General features: G+C 35.3%; 2 protein-coding genes across 3 annotated transcripts; one reads left to right on the plus strand and one right to left on the minus strand.

The window, feature by feature from the left end:
- Positions 1-2,093, plus strand: LOC112759152 (ferredoxin-dependent glutamate synthase, chloroplastic-like). Its single transcript, XM_025807973.2, has 4 exons — positions 1-179; positions 1,141-1,270; positions 1,575-1,633; positions 1,773-2,093. Exons 2-4 carry the CDS (start codon positions 1,211-1,213, stop codon positions 1,891-1,893), a joined length of 240 nt encoding a protein of 79 aa, XP_025663758.1. The 5' UTR covers positions 1-179; positions 1,141-1,210; the 3' UTR covers positions 1,894-2,093.
- A 2,730-nt stretch (positions 2,094-4,823) lies between these two features.
- Positions 4,824-9,720, minus strand: LOC112755106 (uncharacterized). 2 transcript variants are annotated; one of them, XM_072219607.1, is made up of 9 exons: positions 9,430-9,720; positions 8,640-9,254; positions 8,433-8,530; positions 8,010-8,094; positions 7,852-7,926; positions 5,898-6,901; positions 5,714-5,783; positions 5,296-5,609; positions 4,824-5,146 (listed from the first exon to the last, which is right to left on the minus strand). In XM_072219607.1, the coding sequence occupies exons 1-2, from the start codon at positions 9,675-9,677 to the stop codon at positions 9,113-9,115; spliced, it is 390 nt and encodes a 129-aa protein (XP_072075708.1). In that variant the 5' UTR covers positions 9,678-9,720; the 3' UTR covers positions 4,824-5,146; positions 5,296-5,609; positions 5,714-5,783; positions 5,898-6,901; positions 7,852-7,926; positions 8,010-8,094; positions 8,433-8,530; positions 8,640-9,112. The 2 variants fall into 2 exon arrangements, with proteins under 2 accessions (XP_072075708.1, XP_072075709.1); XM_072219608.1 differs by having other exon boundaries at positions 9,430-9,715.
- Positions 9,721-21,940: the final 12,220 nt, after the last annotated feature.

Below are 21,940 nucleotides of genomic sequence, written 5' to 3' on the forward strand. Positions count from 1 at the left end.
TGAAAACACAAAACAAACACAACAGAGAGTGAGGTTTCTTCTTCTCCGAGACAGTCACCAATGGCGCATGTGCGATTATATTAACCGCACCGATTTCAGTCGAAAACTCAGGCCATGGAGCATCGCTGTTGTCATCTCCTTCATACACAGAGTTGGGAAGGCTAGTTTCTCTGACACAGGTAAGCCGAAAATGAAAAAAATATGTGCTTTCTCTGTGTTTTGATGTTGTTGTTAATTTAACATTCACCAATGTTCAGACCGTTTCTTTTGAATGCAATCTGCGGCTATGAACGCCTCTGTTTTGGGCTCTGTGCTAGGGTTTGATTAGTTACTAGGTTTGTTACGGTGGAAAAAAAAGGAAAAATTCAAATCAGAAATGATACCTGATGTTATTTCTCAGTCTTCTGTAGTGCAGCTCATTGAAACTTTCATCAATTTTCCTTTTTCTAGTTTTTATTCTGATTAATGTTGATTTGTGCTGGTTTTGTTTCTTAATTGTAGAAGTTTACTTGATTCTTTAATCAAATTGATGGTCGTACTTGTTGCTATGTTTTGAAGATTTGTTTAATGAAAAAAATTATTGGTGAAAAACTGTCTGAATTTTACTGATGTTCTCATGCCTTTACTTCGAAAGAGCAATTTGATGGGTTGTCCTGATCAAGCCATTTGTGTATTATTAAGTTCTGTTTAAATCATACAAATGGTTAAATCGGATCCTTAAAGGTCACCAGATGGATGAAATCTTTAGCTTGTATTTACTTACAATGGATATCATTTTTGTTTCTTACTTATCCTCACAATTTTTCGTCATCCGCATTGCATTCAAGACATTTTTTAAGTTAGGATTAGCTAGTGTTCTTAAATTGGACTAGTGTTCTATTATCTATTTTTCATTTTTTGTCTTAGCTTATTAGTTTGCCAATTATAACACAGTTGTATTCTCACCCTTGTCAAGAAGCCAATTCTCATTTAAACTGGAATAAAACTGAGTTTTTGGTTTTCCCATGAACCACTGTTTGCTGGTGTGACTATAGATAGGTCCACCTTGCGTGAGTTGTTGGGAGCAGTGGAAACTGTGAACCATTTCGCTTGCCTCTATCTTATTGAGCACATCATGATGTTTCTAATTTCATTTTTTAGTGCTGTCTGTCCATACTTGGCATTGGAGACATGTCGACAGTGGCGTTTGAGTAACAAAACTGTAAACCTGATGAGGAATGGAAAGATGCCTACTGTCTCAATTGAGCAGGCCCAGAATAATTACTCCAAGGTTAGTGATCATCTTCAAACTGAAAGACTACTTAAGATATGATGTGGGTTGATACAACATTGTCCTAATACACTTATATATACCAATAATCTAGGTCAAGTATAGTACCAACTGCCATTAGCCAGTCAAGGCTGCTAACATAATAAGTCTCAAAAAACAAGAATATCAAAATTCTAACCTTGATGTTTAAGAGAAGAAATTTTGTTCTGCTTCATGGTGACATTTCCTTCTTTCTGTTAATTAGTTCTTAATAAAAGAATGTGATCTCTGATAGCAAATTATCTTGCATTTGTATGAATTTTAGGCTGTAAAAGCGGGTCTTCTTAAAATTCTTTCCAAAATGGGGATCTCATTGCTTTCAAGGTATGTGATTTATGTTAAAGAGCTGAAGGGTCAAAAGAAAATAGTATTTTCTTGTGTTTTGATTCTTATCCTTCCTTAAGGATATCATGCTTATGCTTTTTTTGACAAGTCAATTTGTTAATTACTTCCATGTATGCAGTTATTGCGGTGCACATATTTTTGAAATCTATGGATTAGGAAAGGAAGTTGTCGATCTTGCATTCAGAGGAAGTATGTCAAAAATTGGGGGATTAAATGGCACTTCTTCATTCTGGAAATGAAGATATGTAGGCAGATAGCTATTGAAGATACAAAAGCTAACTTTGCTCCGTTGAAAGGCTTTACATTCTATATTCTGTGAAAAGCATGGTTCCCTCAAGATCTATGTTTAACGCAATGCCATATACTAACATCATTAGGCACCATTTTAAGAGTTACAGTGGAAAAATAAATAAATTGCTCGAGTGGTTTTCAGCTTTGTTCATCGAAGTTCCTCTGCTACATAATTACATAATTTTTGTATCGTGGCACTATTTCTATCCAATATACACTACCTAGTTTCATAACAATTGGGTAAATCCTATGCCACAATTGTGTGATATCTATGTACTTATGCCATAGCTCGTGGTTGCCATAACCGTCGGGCTTCAAAGATGGAGAAGACAAGAACACAGAACCGAGGAGAAGAGAATAGAGTGAGCACTGTGGCCTTCAAATTTGGGGATTAGGGTTTTAACTTCAACTGAGGGACCAAATTGATGTGGGAGAGTTTACTCTACCACATTAGCTAGCCGTTGTAAAGCCCACGTGTCACGAAGGTTGCTAGCTCAGCTTTCCGGTTGCGCCAGGTGTCCAGAAATTGCCGGAAGGACAACTTTGAGTCCCGGAGTGCAAGTTTGGGGATGACTTTGAGGAACTTTTAAGTTCAGGGACTACTATGAGGCTCGAGTGCAACTTCAGGGACTACATTGAGACTTATCTCGTAATTTATACTAGATAATTTTTGTCCAAAAGGCTTTATACTATCTGAGACTCAAAAGTTATGTTAATTTATGCCCTATAAGCATCTTCTGCAGTCGAAAGAGTGTAATAGCATTTGTGTGCACCAGAAACATGGCATGGAGCCCTTGTCTAGTGTGGATATAGCATTTTTCAGCAAACAGATAAGTCTACACAACAACATTCAGGGCTCAGGATTCGGTTGTCCCAGAACGTTTGGACCATTAAATGGTCCCATAACAAAACATGTTTTTTAAGGTTTTTTAATAATTGCTAAATAGTCATTTTTTAAATTTAATTACAAATTAACCCCATATATTTTATTTAATTATAAAAATAATTTTTTATTTTATAAATAATTATTTTAACCAAAATCTATCATCTTTATTAACAATCAAGAACAAAAACAATAACGAATTAGATCTTCCATTGATCCTAATAAATTTTTTGGCCATTCTAATCGATTAAAATATTAAATTTGATTTGTCACGTTCGTGAGGAGTCATGAAATCGTGTTTCATTGAAAACCAATCGATTGAATTTCAGTTTATCACTAAACAATCGATTGCAAATTGCTGGGAAGCATGGTTTTGCATAAATCAATCGATTGGTCATAGTAACCAATCGATTGAACAATGAATTAAATGTGGAATTTATGAAATTCAATCGATTGTTTAGGATTTTCAATCGATTGATTTCTTCAAAACAATCGATTGGTCTCACTATTCAATCGATTGGTTATGGCTAAAAATCGATTGAACTTTGCACGTAACTTCTAATTCAATCGATTGGTTTGAAACTTCAATCGATTGTGGAGACTTTCCCCTCAAGGTAGTACCTAATTTCTTCATCTCCTTTACTTTAATAATGTTTTCTTTAAGTCACTACTTCTTTCTTCCTACCTACCTTGCTTGCTGTGATTTCGTTCATTTGTTACAGGGAAATGATTTCAGTCTGTTTGTTCGTTCACATTCGTTGTGTTCATGAGAATGTACTATAGTTATAGTGACTCAACCCTATCAATTTTCATTTTTTAATTATCCTAGACTATTCATTGATTGGTTACACCCTCTGTTTTTTCGTCAGTGTTGGGCTGCATTGGCGCTTCAAGTTTGATTGGTGCTCAATGAGTACCCGAAACTGAAGCTAACCCAAGGAAGAAAACTGCTTGAGATATGACAATTCCGATGATGTTTTCCCAATTTATATTGGCGATGATCGTACAGACGAGGATGCTTTTAACGCTTTTAACATAAAAATAAATAATCAAACTTATTGATATTTAATTAATTACACTACTTGTATTACATATCTAACTGACTACCATAATCATCATCAGGTTTTGCGCAACAGAGGTCAAGGGATTGGAAATCTTGTTTCTAGAGTTCCAAAAGACACATAAACTTCATACACCTTGAAACATCCAGCAGAGGCAAGTTCCAACAAATAATTATTATCTTATAAATATAGTATTTTTTTGTATTATGGTGAATCTGAACATCCTTGCCCAACCAATATGTTCAGGTTGAGCAATTTTTGCGGCGTCTAGTGGAATGGAAAAGATCGATTACACCAACAAGTGCATAGAGAGGTTTATTCCATAAGTAGTATACTTAACTTATTGTAGATTACCTATTGAAGGAATATAAGAGTTTCAAACCAATCGATTGAATTAGAAGTCACGTGCAAAGTTCAATCGATTTTTAGCCATAACCAATTGATTGAATAGTGAGACCAATCGATTGTTTTGAAGAAATCAATCGATTGAAAATCCTAAACAATCGATTGATTTACATAAATTCCACATTTAATTCATTGTTCAATCGATTGGTTACTATGACCAATCGATTGATTTATGCAAAACCATGCTTCCCAGCAATTTACAATCGATTGTTTAGTGATAAACTGAAATCCAATCGATTGGTTTTCAACGAAACACGATTTCATGACTCCTCACGAACGTGACAGATCAAATTTAATATTTTAATCGATTGGAATGGCCAAAAAATTTATTAGGATCAATGGAAGATCTAATTCGTTATTATTTTTGTTCTTAATTGTTAATAAAGATGATAGATTTTGGTTAAAATAATTATTTATAAAATAAAAAATCGTTTTTATAATTAAATAAAATATATGGGGTTAATTTGTAATTAAATTTAAAAAAGGACTATTTAGCAATTATTAAAAAACCTTAAAAAACATGTTTTGTTATGGGACCATTTAGTGGTCCAAACGTTCTGGAACCACCGAATCCTGATCCAACATTCAGTGCATCATGTAAGAAAACATAAAGTGTGCCTACAATTGTTTAGCACCTTACATCAAGTAGTAGCTCAAGTAAAATAGGTCCGAAATAAAGTTGCAAAACACAAGTCTGAGCATAGCTTTGTCGTCTTTTCCACTAGGGAAAGCTATTTCTAGGGAGGAGAGTAGGACAATGAACTATGCACCAGCATTTCTGGATTAATGCAGGGGATGCTGCTCCACTTCCCAGCAATACAACTACTACGTTAAATCTTTCAACATGGTTACCTGTTATCAACCGCCTCAATGGTCAGCATGAAGGTAACAAAAGGGTGAATGAGAACCTCAATAAAACCAAAAATAGCCACCTCTTGCACCCAAGATGGAGGGGGCAAATCGTGTCAGTCAAAATTGTTAGACCATAATTTTAGAAGTACCTTCATATGCATGGGAGAAAAAGCTTTTGCATCATATATCTTCATGTCTTTGTGTGAGGGCTCATCCATCGCAGGGGGTTGAACTTCAAAATTAAGTACTTCCAAAATGGATTCATTTCTTCGGCCTTGTATTATCGTAGCTGCTCCCAAAAAGAGTTAAATCGACGACTGCAGGTTCATTTCGTAATTGGAGGATCCCTCGTGAAGGTCCTCCAATACTCTATCGCCGATTCTATCATTGGCATATGGTTCTCGTTGTGGTACTTAAGAACCATGTCGATGCCAAGCCTCATCCTACTATAGTAGCTCACCTTCTGCATCACAGTTAGCATTTTATCAGCGCATTCCACATGAAATTCGATACATTGTTCAATGGTATGGAACTAGGTAAAACAGTTTATGCAATAACATCGCTTACCGCAATGTCATAAGAGCTCCAAAGGTGGTATAATATCATCCACTGAGCTACATACATTCCGTAGTCGTTGCTGTAACATGGAGATTTTAAGGTTCATATGTAAAACAAACTTAAAGTCTCGTGTATCCACTTAAATAAATTCATTGTGATTGTGATGAATAAATGAAATCCCCTTATCTCATACCTTCGATCGTCTTGTTCGACAACTTTTGGCTCATAAAGCTTGTAGTCACTTATTAGTAACCTCTCATCAGTTGGGTTTTCGTACCATGAGTCATCATCAAGTATTCTTCTAAGAAAATTGCCTGAACACGTGGTAGGACATAAGTAGAGTCGTTATTACATTCAGAATACACGCAATTTATAAAGAACAAATAGGCCACAAAGAGGATGCATACGGAGTACATTTCGTACCACTTTCTTAATCAGCCTAATCCTTTTGGCCCTAAATCGGGCAGCAGGTTTCAGTGAATCCAGATACACTAGCTCCTTACCAACAATGTCCACAACCAGCAGGAACCAGTGGTTGTCGGACCAAATGGGGGCAAAAATTTGTAAATACTAACTTCGTAAACAACGCATTTAGGAAACATCTGTTGATTGTCCCACATAGTAAAAAATAAAATCATAAAGAAATTCTCATAGACACAAGAACACATACACTGAGATATACTAATGAATACTCTAGTTCAGCTGTAACATAGTAAAAACCTATTTAAGATCACAGTTCAACTCTTCCTCATCTACCAATCCCATGAATCTCATGTTACTTGAAAAAAAAACAATACAATCAGCTGCAATTTATAGTTCCAATTTCATATCTATGCAAATTCAAACAATAAAGGATGTGCTTCACAAACATAATATACATGCAACTTGATATATAAAATTAAGAAGGAGAAATCTAGGTGAGTAGCTGCCGCAGTGAATAAGAGACAAAGAGAAGGGTAATGTCATCATGAAGATTTGTTTGTTTTCAAAAATAACAAAGGTAAATTATGTTTAAATTTAAAATTTTCTTATTTAATTTAGCAAAGTAATATAACCAACTCAAGCACCAGGAGCGTGCGTACTCCAGATAATTTAAAAATTACATGCCTTGCACACGTTGTTAGCCATCCCCATGAAAGCTTTGCGTATAGCCTCCACAGTAGCCCATGGCATCTATCCGCGACCCGTAGCAATTTGCTGCAGAATACAGAATTTTGGTTAATACATTTCACAATTATTAGACATTGCTAGTATAATTAAATATTTATCTTTTTTATTTATAGTTATCTAGATCTTGATTTTATGTTATAATTAATTTGTGGTACGTAAATTCTTTTTCCAGATTATGATTCGTACGATAAGCGAATTTGATTAAATCATGATGATTTTAACACTAAAAATCTAACTACAAAATAATAAATAAACTATAAAATAGATGATTTAATGGGACATGATTTGTTAAATAAGCAATATATATTATCTAAATAAGTCTAATCCTATGGTTATGAATGTCATCCTCAAAATATGTCGCACAATAGGGTAAACAGTGTCATAATCTCTAATACGTTTAATGATGTTCGATTATGAGTTTATCATTTTATATTTTTCTGTCTTTAATATTCAGCAGAAAGCAATGTCAACGGACCAAAAATATAGCTCAAAATGCTATTATGGTTCGGAACTGTTTATCTGTTAATTACAATCATGTAATTATAATTCATAATGATTAAAGAAAAAGTCTAGGGGGCCAGCAACTTTTGTGTTTTCTGGCCAACATTTAACCATCAAAACAAAACTGAGTGATCTCCCACCATTAGATGTAATCTCACACCATTAAAAACATTATTGATGGCCAATTGATGGTTACAAAACACCAAAATTGCTGGCTCCTAGCATTCCTCATGATTAAAAATTAAAAGAATTGACATATTTAATTTAAATATAAATACTTTTACCTCTAATTAATAACTACATATATATTTGGCATACATAAATATTTTTTTCAAGATCCGCCTAAGTTGTCCATCATGGCAACTTTTAACATACACGAAGACATCAATTGAATTAGCCTAGAACACACATCTGATAAATTTCCTGTTGAACATTATCCTACATAAGTATAGAGAGAGACAAAGTACAAAACTAACCGTGAGGGTTGTTGGCAAGAACCATTGAACTCTGCTCGAGCTTTGAGTAAGCATTGAGGCCAGCAGTATCAGAACCTATTAGGCAGCACCATATTCTTAATGGATTGCACAACAAATTGATAGCAGTGATACATGGTTATATGGAAATAGAGACTTACGTCGTCCACAATGAGCTTTCCAGGCTCAAGGGTCCTCAATGCCCCACGTGTGACGGCACAGTGAGGGTTAGGAACAAGCAGCTCACTACAAATTAAATTGGTTAGTAGGTTGTGGCCAGTTAAGTTGGAAACACCACACGAATTCATATAGAAGCAACTTAGTATTAGCAAGAAGTGGAACACCTTGAGGTTGAAATTCTCACATGAATGCCAACATTTAATAGAATTAGAAATCCTGATAACTATATGTAAATTGCTTGTCGAAAACACAAGAAAATGAAATTGAATCATAACCAGTAGTTTTGTTATCATCTCAAGTTGATGCTATCCATATAGACTCTAAAAGAAACCAACACTATTCGTCATGTGCAAGCAGAAGGCGATGAGACAAAAGTAAGATAGAATTATCAGGGTTAAGCTTACTCTTGGTCCAGGACGTTGTTAAAGATATATGCAGCAGCTGCCAAGTCAAGCCCAACGACTTGCATGTCCTCGGTCGGGAAAAAAGTCATCGGCATGCCCTGCACACCGTGAAGGATGTAGCTAATTATGTTAGTTACTTCATTAACGATGAAAAACATTAACTCAGATCATTGTCTATTACATAACAAATAAAGATGTTATCTTTACCGCTGGGAGGATGGAACCGACTTCCTTTGCCCATCTACTCTTATCAACATGTCGAACCTGTAAGAAATTCTGCTACTCAGCCCATTTCACAACAGGGATGTCCCTACTGCTGTTGTAGGGGCATGATTCTTTTGTTCCGTTCTTTCCTCTTGCAGCATTGAACAATTTCCTTTTTCCCTTTGGAGGTTCAGTTTTAGGTCTCCTTTTCGACACCGAATGGCTTCTGCTGTCCGTCCCCCTGAAGTGATGATATCTTTCCTCCGGGCTGGAAGGTGGTGTGGGGATGGGCACATAGTCTGGATCATCGAAGATGGAGGATGACAGCTTCTGACGTCACTTGTAGGTTCGCAGTGTTGTCCTAGCTTGTTTTTTGGTGGCAGCAGGGGTGGGAGTCTTCATGTCAGAGGAGTTACATGGCATTCCGGAATTGCTTCTTATAATAGGCAAGACAACGTTCTTGGTCAGGCCATGCTTCAGAAGTTCCACCAGTTCAGTGTTGAGAGACTACTGGCGATAAACTTCTTGAGGTCGTCTATCTGGCTCTGGATACCATCCATTTTCCTAATCAACGATGACAGCATCTCAGGCGCGACCTTCGCTCCAAATTCGCCGTCCCTACACGGGTTTAAAAATTCAACTTTAGCACAGTTGATGAGTGTTAGTCACGATATCAACACAGTAGCATCATAACAAACTTTTCAAATGAGACTAAATCCTTCGATACGAAAATCAGAATTCTCATCTAACTGGAGCTTCAACACAAATTATTATAAGACTCAACAAGACTTACGATTTCGGAGAATCAAATGTTGGAGACCCCGGTGATGCCTTCGATGCAGAGTCGCGAGACAAAGTTGGACCGTCTTTAAAGTCCTCCATCTGATCTGCCGAAGATATATGAATCGGTGGGTGGTTCGGTGCGTCCATGCCTGTAAGTTGAAATCCACGAGAGGTACGAACAAAAACTTCCATAAATAGTATAATGGAAAATATTAGAATCCCTACCCGTGAAAGATCCCCACAATGAAGTTGCGTCATTGTCTTGGTTTGGGGACGAAGGCACAGGGAGGAGGAATTGAAGGCGGTATTTGGTGGTTTAGGGTTAAAGGTCACAGTGTTATTAGAGAGCACGGTCGCATCAGATTGTGATGCTGGTGTAATGGGCAATTTTGATGATTTTTTTTATCAATCCAATGGTGCTGCAACTTTTATGTAATGGAACGGCAGCCAATTCCATGCCATGGGTTATGAATAAACAGCCATATTATTGGGCAGTTGTTATGTTAAGCCCGAAATGTATAAGAATTTGGGGATGGAACCAATATGGGCTAGCCCAATGTGTTGGGTAGGGAAAATGAAAAATAATATAAGTACTCTATTTAGGAGGCTCATTCTAAAACCATATCGATGTCAAAAGGTTCATGCAAGTGATCTTCAACAAGGTTCAGAGATGGCTAAATGTATGACATTCAACTTGAAAGTCTTTATTGCTAACTTTGATATTTTTAAATAAGACACGAAAAACTTACCTTGGCTTATATGAAACAAACATATACTTCTCAGGTCGTTTGGAGAGTATAGTCTATTAGGAGTCTCCTAATAGAATGTTTCTACACAGCAAAGGTGCCAAAGTTAGGTCGATCACTTCTTTCCTGAGGTGATACCGGTGTCACGTTAGTGTTTAGATTTCTTCCATGACCACCACTATGAGAAAGTACAGAAAGTAAACCAGTTTGATATGTTAATGGTATGAGTAAAAATCACACAGTTTTTACAGTGTGCTTTCTATACATTGACTATTCAGGTAATGCTTTAATTTTGTGGGCATGAAATTTGTATTTTTTTTCACTCTTAAAAGTATCATTGTGACAAACGATATAACCGTACGACACAACCAACTATAAGGAAGTCCTCAGACTCCATCTCTGATGTGATTTTTCTTCAACCTGGATACGGCACTGTGGTCCTCCATGAGTGCAATCTTTTTTTAAGTCTATTGGGCCGTTATTGCCTTTAATAATTAATATACACTTGAAGTATTATTTTATCACATAATTCATCACAAAATATACAATTATATTTCAGGTGACATAACAACTAAATCTGAGATTTGAGAAAATTATTAAATGCATCTAATATTCTTGGCCTTATATTTTTATTCTAATCGTCCGATTTAAATAAAATTATACAATGACGAATTTGATATATTAAATCTAAAAGAAAATATAGACCGAAGTAGTGAACAAATTTTTTTATATACCACAAATCTTTTTTTTTTAAAGTAAAAGAGCTCAACACATTAAGGTGGAGCATGCAGTATCAAACAACAGAAAACAACAGGCAAATAACAACGTCTAAACCAAGGAGACAAAAATCCCATGTCATCTCCGGCATAGCCATCAACAACCCTAGGGATAAACACCTCTCCACTCGTCGCAGCTAAGGAAGGTCATTGTGATGATATCTTGTACGCCTTTACCCTCATTCTGAAATATCTGCCTATTTTGCTCCATCCAAATGTGCCAAATGACCGCACAAAAACACCTCAACCGCTGCTTTCTATCGTCTTTTCCTCGCGGCTCATCTGTCCAACTTAAGAAATGATCCTTGACCAGCTCCAGAACCGCCCAGTACCGGCCAAATACAGAAATCCATGCACTCCACACCTGCCAAGCAAAATCACAGCCAAGAAACAAATGATGGACCTGCTCTACATCCTTATTACATAGCACACAGTTCTTATCATCCTGGCTAATAATCTCGATCCTACTTAGCCGTTCCTTAGTATTCACCCTGCCTACTAGTACAAACCAAGCAAACAGCTCCACTCTTGGTGGAACCAATCCTTTCCAGATGGTCTTTGTGAAGCTGTAACTGGTCACATCCTCTGATAGCATTCCTTCTTGTAGCACCTGCACAAACGAGTTAGTAGAAAAAATACCAAGTCTATCATATTTCCACACAACTCTATCCTCCCTATTATTCGCTAACCTCACAGGCCTCAAAACCTCATGTAGCTGACTTAGTAGGTCTAACTCCCACTGAAAAAGTTCACGCCTCCATTGGAAGTTCCAAATCCACTCTAACCCATCCCAAAACCCATAGTCCCCTATAACCAAACCACATTGGTTTGAAACAGAGAAGAGCCGGGGAATCGATCTTTCAAGGAACCACAATGCAACCAACCATCCTCCCAAAACCGAGTCCTTCGTCCATCACCAACCTCCATAGCCAGACCGGTAATCAGCTTATCTCTCAGAGATTGCTCCTGGATTTCTAGATGACAAATATCCTTCCACGGGCCTCCTCTAGTAGGCAACACTTGTGTGTGTAGAAGCTCATTCGGTCTCAAATTATTACAGGAACAGACCACCTTCTTCCACAAAGGGCATTCTTCCTTGGCAAACCGCCACCACCACTTGAATAACAGTGCGGTGTTACGGACCATAGCATCTCCAACTCCCAGCCCACCGAATTTCCTAGGCGCTTGCACCAACTCCCATTTCACCAATGCCATGCCCTGTCTCCCATCCTCCTTACTCCACAGAAATCTCCTCTGTAAGGAAATCAATTTTGCAGCCACTGCCTTTGGCATCTTGTATAAACTCAGGTAATACACTGGTAGACTGTTTAAGACTGATTTTATAAGTACCAGCTTTCCCGCTTTATTTAGCACCTTAGCTTTCCACAGGCTTAGCTTCTCTTTTACCTTTTCAATAATTGGCTTCCAGGTCTTAACCAACCTTGGATTAGCTCCTAGGGGAATACCAAGGTATTTTATAGGGAGAGTGCCTGCCTTACAACCCCACAACATGCACATACAATGCACCCACTGCTCATCACAATTGATTGGGATCAAACTGGACTTATCGAAGTTGATGCTCAGCCCTGACATCAACTCAAACCATCGCAGCAGCCGCTTGTAATTCTGCATAGTCTCATCATCTGGTGGGCAAAATAGGATAGTGTCATCAGCAAACTGTAGGTGTGAAAGCTCTACACTGTCTTGTCCAACCATCAGCGAAGAAATACACCCGTTCCTAATTGCCTCACCCACCATTCGATGCAGAACATCCACCACCAGCACAAACAAGAAGGGAGAAAGCGGGTCACCTTGTCTCAATCCCCTTTCCATTTTAAACGGATTAGATGGCGATCCATTAATCATAACCGACATCGAAGCTGTGGTCACACACTCCATAACCCATGCCCTCCACCTGCACCCAAACCCCATCTTCTCCAGCACAATATCCACAAAGCTCCACTTAACTCTGTCGTATGCCTTCTGGAAATCTAGCTTAATTATAGCTGCCTCCTTTTTACTCCTTTTAAGCCAGTGCACCGTTTCACACGCTATGAGGGCCCCATCATGTATCTTCCTACCCTGCACAAAAGCACTCTGAGTCTCCCCTACCAGTCCTGGCATCACTGCTCTCATCCTCCGAACAAGCACCTTCGAACTGACCTTATACACACACCCAACCATACTAATGGGTCTTAGGTCTTTAATCTCCTTTGCACCTGTGAACTTTGGGGCCAGCGCCACCCATGTGATGTTGGAATCTGCGGGTAGCCTGGATGTCTGGAAGAACCCCATAACAGCTCCCGTAAATTCTGCCCCAATCTCATCCCAGCATCGCTTAATGAAATTCATATTGAACCCATCACATCCTGGCGCCTTCAAAGACTCACAATCCCATACTGCCTGCCTAATTTCCTCCGCTGTTGGCATCACCTCCAAGGACATAGAATCTTCCTCATCTATCCTTTCTACTAGACCATCTCTGAATCCCAGCATAGGAGAACGCTCCTGATGATACAGACCGTGATAAAAGTCTCTAATGGCCACTTTTATTCTAGCTTGGTTCCTTACCAGTCTGCCATTGATTACCAGAGTATCAATCCAATTATTCCTCCTTCTTGCCGATGCTATATTGTGGAAGTATCTTGTGTTCCTGTCCATTTCCGTTGCTTGCCGAGATCTCGACATCTGCTTCCAGTGAATTTCTTTCCTTACATACCACCTCTCACAACAGGTAACTAGAGCCTTTCGTCTAGCCTCCATAGTTCCATCATACACGCCAATTCCTATCATATCATCCACCTTCTTTATCTCTTCCTCAAACTTTAGTATCTTGTTGTCAATCTCCCCAAAGTTGTTCTTGTGCCACCTCCTCAAAGGCCCCGTTAGTGCCTTCAATTTATCAGTGAATTGCAGATCTCCTAGGCCCTTCCATTCCTCCTTCACCATTCGAAGAAAGCCATCATGTGTGAACCATGCGTCAAAGCTCCGAAAAGGTCTAGGGCCTCGTTGCACCCTCTGCTCTTCCACAATAATAGGGCAGTGATCTGACAAACCCCTCAGATCGCCTCTCAACCGAGTCTCAGGGAATTCTTCTAACCACTCCACACTCACCAGAGCTCTATCCAGTCGACTGCAGGAACGATCTCAAAACCAAGTAAACTTTCGGTCTGTAAGTGGGAGGTCCACTAGGTTCATATCCTGAATCCAAGTCTTGAATTCTTCTGCCGACATAGGTAAATTAACAGTACCTTTCCGTTCCTCTATATTCACTATCTCATTAAAGTCCCCAATGAAGCAGCAAGGGACCTGACATAACCCCGCAATGTAACTCAACTCCTCCCACACCTGACTCTTCTCTTCTCTAGTATGCGCACCATAGATCAAGAAAAAAGCACAATTGAACCTATTCTTTAACAAGACACCTTCAACACATAACCATCTTCCTCCCTTATAGCAGTTATTCATATTAAAATAATTGGCATCCCATATCATCAACAGGCCCCCAGATGCCCCGTCTGACCCTACATATTCCCACCCTGCTCCACCATAACCCCAAATCCTTTCAACATCAAATCTGGTCACAACCTGTCTCTTGGTCTCAATCAAACCTATCATGCTCAGATTATATTTATTTTTTAAATCTTTTACCATTCTCAACTTCCCATCACCCCTCAACCCCCTAACATTCCAAGAACTGAAAGTCATTTAAAAATATTCTTACACACCTTGTTTTTGTTTTTGGGTCTGCACCGCCGAAATTTCTCCTTTTGTTTTGCCAATTTTCTTTTTTGTGATATTTCTTCATTTTGAGCTTGCAGGATCGCCATGATGTCTTCTTCCTCGTCACACAGCACAGCTCCTGATTCCAAAGCCAGCTCCAAAGTCTTTTTGTTCTCCAGCAATTGCTCCTCTAAGCTTTGGCCATCCTCATCCCCCCGTTCTTTCCCAATACCACATGTGTCCCTTACCCCTGCAACCCCCTCAGCCACGCTTACCTCTCCCTCTTCCATAACCTCATGACCATCGCCATCCTCCTCTACTCTCATCAAGCTTGCCGTAGCTTCAGCACGCACCTTATCAACCGCGCCCATGCCTGAAGATACAGCTCCGTCATCGTCAACCTCAGCCTCCCCAGATTTGGTCGCACGAACTCGGCTGCCCGACCTGGTTCGGTCACCATCAACGCAAATCACAGCTTTGCACCATCTCCCCGCAGCTGAAGGCAACCGGCTCCCTTCTTGATCAGCCCCTAGACAGGTTGCGTCCTCCCGCTTGAGACCGCGTGCTCCATCCAAGGGGGAACCCTGCTGTGCGTTGAGGATCGCCAAGGATTGCTGCTGGGCGCGCTTCTCTCGATCCGGGTCAGGCCCATTGGCTGATGGTGAGCGGCCCACCCCACTAGAGCACCCCTCCAGCCCCATACAGACATTCCCAGCCCAATCCTTAGTGTGGCCCAACTCTTTTTGTTTTTGTTTTTCCTTCAATGAGATCTGTTTCAGCCCAACATTCAAATAAGGAAAATCCCACGTGACTGTTTTTTCCGAATCTGCACCATAGCTGCAACCGTTTCCTCCCCCAAAAACAGCAGGACCTTGAATGGCGCCATTAAAGATTTGGGACGATGTGATGTTTTTGCCAAATTGATTTGGAATGCCATTAACCAATTCATTTAAAAAATCTTCAACAATTACTATTCTACCCTCATCACCTTCCCCTTCTCTGTTCACCGCCATTAACGCACATTCATCCTGCTTGTCAACCGTCAATGAAGTCGGTCTCCTTCTCTGCCAATAGGCTCCACCCGTACTCGTACTTGCTTCATGACGATTTAAAAATCCACCAGCTGTGAGGTCATTACCCGAAGAGCACTCCCTGTCCTGCACGCCAGGCCCTCCAGACCCCACCTCCTTAACCCAAACGTCATATTCCCCGGATCCAACAGAGATCTAGATCCTCTCCTGAATCACTTCCATAACACCCGTATCAACCAAGACCCGACCTACAGTGAAGGAACTGCACAATTCTGTCTCTTCCGAACATCTGACTACAGCTCCCCACTGGCCGCCTATCAAAGAAAAAGTCTCGGATGCCCATGCATGCAGCGGGACTCCATAGCACTCTAGCCATACCCTTCTAGAGTTATTTCGCTCCAACTCATTCCACCTATCTACCTTGTGAAAAAATTGCAGCAGGTAATTCAACTTAAACGTATAGATTTCATTCGCATTCAGAATACTATCGAAAGTCAAGAGGGCTTTACAAGCTCCCATCTCTCAAACTTGGACGACAGAAGGTAAAATCTTCGTTAGTAAATCCCGCAAGGAGGTGAAGTTGATCGGCTTCAGCGTACTCTCAACAAGGCTTCTCTGCAGCCAATCCATATTTTTTTGCACCACTGCAGCCTCGAGCACCTTAGCCTCGCCCATCCCATTCCGGGTTTTTACTATTTCCTGTGTTCGTGTGTCTTTACCAGTTGACAAGGAGTCGGCATCACCTATTACACCACATGGTTGTTGTGTCGCCGGGTCTATTGTGCGAATTTCACATGGCCCCTTCTCCACCGTCGTTGGTCCCGACAGTCTTCTATATTTAGCCTCCCCACAGCGATAACCTTGCTTCTCAGTCTCAGACGATTCATTTCCGCTATAGCTTTCAGCGCCCCACCTTACGAGACAGATATATATCATTGATGCGTCTAGTACAGTTGAACAACTGGAATAACTCTCTCTTTGATATATCTTCCGGGAGATTATCCACACAAAAATGGAAAAAGACTCTGATTCCAACCGTCGATACGCTTCTCTCTGTCCCAAACCCTGGGATCCTTTCTGTAGTCCTTAGACCTACCCTTCACTGTGTTTCCCTCCCCTACTCTCGCTCTCTCTCACTCTCTCGCTCTCATTTTTTCAATTAAAATTAATTATTCTATGAAATCTTTTTAATATGATTTTTTAGATTTGATCTGTCTATTCTTTTTTATATATTGACCATTTTTTTTGGTTGGCATATATTGACCATTTAAAATAGTATTTTTTTTACAAATTGTTACTAATAACGACAATTTTGGATTCTTTTAGGTTTTTAAATTATTTTATTCATGTTTCTGTTTGGTTTCTTTTTATGCACTCTATTTTAGTTTCATTATTTTTTCAATTGCTTCTCTCTGATCTCTTTAAATTTTTTTCATTTTTTCGTTTATGCATATATCTTGATATTTACCGAAAAAATTATAGCTTAATCAAGGTACTCCAAAGCAGAAAGTTTATCTCCTAGCATATGTCTTCAATGAAGTTTTTAAACTCATAGTATACGCAACTTGTATTTTCAATATTTGTCCATAATTTAATAAATATTAAACTATTTTGCGTATTCTTTATGTACTTTTTTAATTTTATTAACGAAAATTTTGTTTCTGACAATTATTTATTCTTTAGAAATTTTTTTGTTATTTTGTTTTTCTTATTATATTTTTATACTTATGTAAACAAATATTGAAATAAAATTTTAGCTTTTATGATTTAAAATGTTTTAAATTTTTTTTGTAAAAAAGATAATAATAATAATAATATGTAATTACTCATATAATTTTAGATTTCAATAACACTTGATTAATTAATTTCAATTAATTAGTCTTCGTTATGGCCAACTATAAAAATAATAAAATATGCAAATTAAAAAATTAAAAACAATGAAAAGGACGAGTTTTAATGGTTAAAATCTTTGAGAATTAAAAAAGAACTGAGTGTAAAAATAAACTATTATTTCAAAATCAGAGATCAGTTGTAGATTGAATATGAATTTTATTGAGTAGTATATAATAATAATATTTATTTGTCCCCACAAAATTATTAAATTTGACCCCTAATAATTTTTTATTTAACTTTTGACACTTGATATGCAATTTGAGAACTTCATATTAAATTTTTATTATAATGATCAAGTTTCAAATTTAAATAAGATTGATGTTCTTTCTTAGAAATTGATTCGAAAGAATCTATCTATTTGTAATTCTTCTTTTAGAATTAGCTTTAATTTTTTTCATAATAACTACACTAATTAAATGAACTGTTTCAACCATAAATATCATCAAGAGCTAATAGTATAAAAGTTGAGTTTTAAATGATTGTTTAACGACATATACAACAAAAACTAGTTTAAATATAAAAAACTCCAAGGGCAAGGTCAAAGAGAATCTAATACAAAATTATTTCTATTCACATTCATATAAAATATTAATAAAAAATTATTTCTACTTTAATTCAAATAAAATATTAACAAATAAATTGATACGAACAAAACTTTTAATTTACTGCTTTATTCAACTTTAATAGAATTAACTAAATTTATGACTTTAAAAAGATTAATAATTTTCTAAAATTTATTATTTAATTCATTTCCATCTAAAGGATTATGATCGAAATTCTGATTCTAAAAAGATACGAATGAATTTTTAAAAAGATACATATAAGATATAAATATATAGTTCTCCAGACTCTATGTGATATAGGAGACATGAACTCAAACTCTAAAAATTTTAGAGTTTGTATTAACATATAACCATTTAGAGTTTTACTATATCATATTTATTTTAAAAGTTAAATAATAATTTTATTAATACTATATCATAATATTTTTAGAATCACACTTTATAAATCTGGTTAGAAATTAAAAATATTTTTATTATAATTTTTTATTATGTTCAAATTTAAAATGTAAAAAATTTATACTCACATGCCACGTTAGAGGGTTATATATAGATTATTTTTTTCAAAAATAAAATTTATGGTTTAAATTAATATATTTGTAGATATGCAACTTTATTTGAATTTTTAGTCAAATAAAAAATTTGAATTTCAATTTTTTTTAATTTTTATTCTGTTTTTATCTTTTATTGTAATATGCAGGGAACAGTAGTGACTTCGGCCACCCAAAAATTTTAAAGAATCATGTCTACATATGTGATATATGTCTAAGAAAATAAAAAATATGTAATTTATTAATTTTATATGTATTTTTTTTATTATATGATGCATTTATATCTTAATTATTTAGCTCCCTGATATTTTTTACTTAACTAATTTAATATCATACACTCAAGTTTCTGTACTTATCAAATTAGTTTTTATATATTCACCTCTATATCTATTTTTAAGAAAATTTATTTGTTCTTTTAATAATAACATGTTTAACATTTATATTATTATATAAAATATTAGTAATGAATTACAAAATTATGTTCTGATAATTATATTGTGTATGGTAGATGTTATTTTCTTGTAAAAAAATACTGAATTTTCGTTTAATTTTACATTCTCAAAAGAAAAAAATCTACCTAACTTTTTTTATCTTAACTTGTTTAATTTCATCTATCATTTTATTTTAATAATGTGTGTATCTTATATTTGATAAGAGTGTTATGCCTTTCAAGTAATTAATAATTTATTATTTGTTTTCAAGTAATTTTAATTAATAATTTTTTTAACTAAATACATTATAAATTTTTGGTACATTATAATTTTATAATATATTATTGATAGTGTTGTATCTTCTATGTAATTGTCATATAAAAAATGATATAACAAAATTTTTTTTATAAGATTTATTGTTTGTATTTTGATAAAACCAATTTAACAACTATATATTATTCCTAAATTACTTTTATGTAATGAAAAAATCTAAAATAGAATATAAATTTTTTTTCTACAATTCGACTTTTCTATATTCAACTTTTTAGATGTGTTTCTGATAATATAAATACAAAAATATTTTATAAACTATTATGTTTAAAATATCGTTTACCGTAATTTTACATAAATATTTTAAAAAAATATGAGCGGCTCTTTTTATTTTATATTGTCATGTTTTGTACTTGTCAATGCCTATTTTTTCTTTAGTTTTAAAATTTATATTATGGAATTAACAAATAATATGTATAATTATGGATATACAAATTAAAAAACAAAGAATTTTTGGCTAAATAAAAATTAAAAAATTAATATCTTAAAAAAACATAAACGTTGATAAAACTAACAAATTTACTTTACAAGTCGTTGTGATTTTGCAATTTTTATATCTGGTTTAGGGGACGAGGGTGGCACAATACCTTCATCGGACTCATCAAGTGGTTCAGGCGATCAAGTAAGTGATGATGTTGAGACTTCCATTCTTTTAAAAGCGGCTCCATTGGCAGATGCCAAATATAAAAAAAAAAGTGCATGATACATATAAAATAAAGTATATATTATAACTTTTTGCTTTGAATATACCAAATTTTTTTAATATTTAATTTAGTTATATTTTATTTTTAGCTTTAAAATAAATTTTAGTTTGATCTTGGAATATCTATTTTTACAGTACATAATTATTTGATTATTTTCTTAATTGTATCTAAATAAATTACACTTAATCTTGTTACTCTAATTCTAAATATATATTTTTTAAAATTTTATTCTTAATCACATTACTTTCTTTTTAAGTAAATTTAAATTCGAATAAGAATAAAATTAGAAAAAAATTCAATAATTATCTATAGTAAAACAATTAACATTATTTAAGGATAAAAAAATAAATATTGAGAGGACAAAATTATGATGCTTCCATTTTTAATACAATCTGGTATTATTAATTTTTAACTAGTTTATTTAAATAAATTATCCTAGGTATAACATTATGAATTTAAGATTTGCAGAAACTAGTTTCAGTGAATTCAAAAAGTGAAAAGATAAATATTATTAATAGAACCTATTATAAAGATTTTTAATAAAAGTAATGCTATATGGCCAATAAGTATTATCATTTTTGGCCCGTACTTAACCAGTAATAATTTGTACTCATATATTACATAGATTTTACACACAATAAGCATCTAATTTACACCTATGTTTATTATTTTCACTCAAATTTTTCAAAATTTATACACATGAATTAATAAAATTTATCTATTAAATACTATTTAATATTTATGTTGCTCAAAAAATGACCAAAAATACTAAAAAATATTAATGCCAATAATTTCTATAATAATAATAATAATAATAATAATAATAATAATAATAATAATAATAATAATAATATTTAATAGTTATTTTTATTAAATTAATATTTTGTTATAAAATTTAAACATTTTATAAATTTATTCTCTCATATAATCCATGTTACAAATACATTAATAGCAAGAATTTATATAAGTGTCCCATGATTTTGTTCTTTTTTTCTCCCCTCGTATTACCGTTATTTATTAATAATTCAAGAGGTTTTGTTGACCCATCATTATAATGGATTTTTAGTTTTGGGTATTACTCACTCAAAAATGATTAATAGGGCTTTTTTTTTTTTTACATTAAAGGCCCATATAATATACACATAATTTTGGTCATGACATTTCCTTTTTTGTCCTGCAATAATTACTAGCATTTATAACAATCAGTCCCACTAAAAACCTGCATGCTCCTTTTCATATGTCATCCGTTTATAGGACAGTCAAATCTTGGTCATTGTTAGTCATTGCAACCTTGACCACCAGAGAACTTTCCATATATATATATATATATTGAATTGATGGATGTTGGGTCGAAGGCCGTGAATTGGGCTGGAGACCAAAAAAGATAAGTTTGGTAAGTTGGTGATTGAATTGTATGTTAGTGCATAAGATTGAAATTGTAAAATTGGAATTGAGTATGAGGAAATGGGAAATGATTGTTAGAATAGTGGAATTGAGGAATTGAGACGTGAAGTGGATGAAAGTTAAAACGTGTGAATGAAGTAGGTTTGAGTTTGGTTAATTGTGAATGTGTGAAATTGAGTTGTTTGAGGTTATTTTGTTGAGTTAAAACTATTTTGACTTGTGAACTTTTGGAAAAGTTAGTAACTTCTGTTTTTGGTTAAAACTTAAAATTAATTTTTTGTCAACTTTGGCAGGCCATAATTCGGTCCTCGGAGTTAAAAATTTTTTAAAATTATATTTTTATAAAAATTTATTTATCAATCTTTTCAACGG

This window comes from Arachis hypogaea, chromosome 16, assembly GCF_003086295.3.
Source record: "Arachis hypogaea cultivar Tifrunner chromosome 16, arahy.Tifrunner.gnm2.J5K5, whole genome shotgun sequence".
Lineage (NCBI taxonomy): Eukaryota > Viridiplantae > Streptophyta > Magnoliopsida > Fabales > Fabaceae > Arachis > Arachis hypogaea.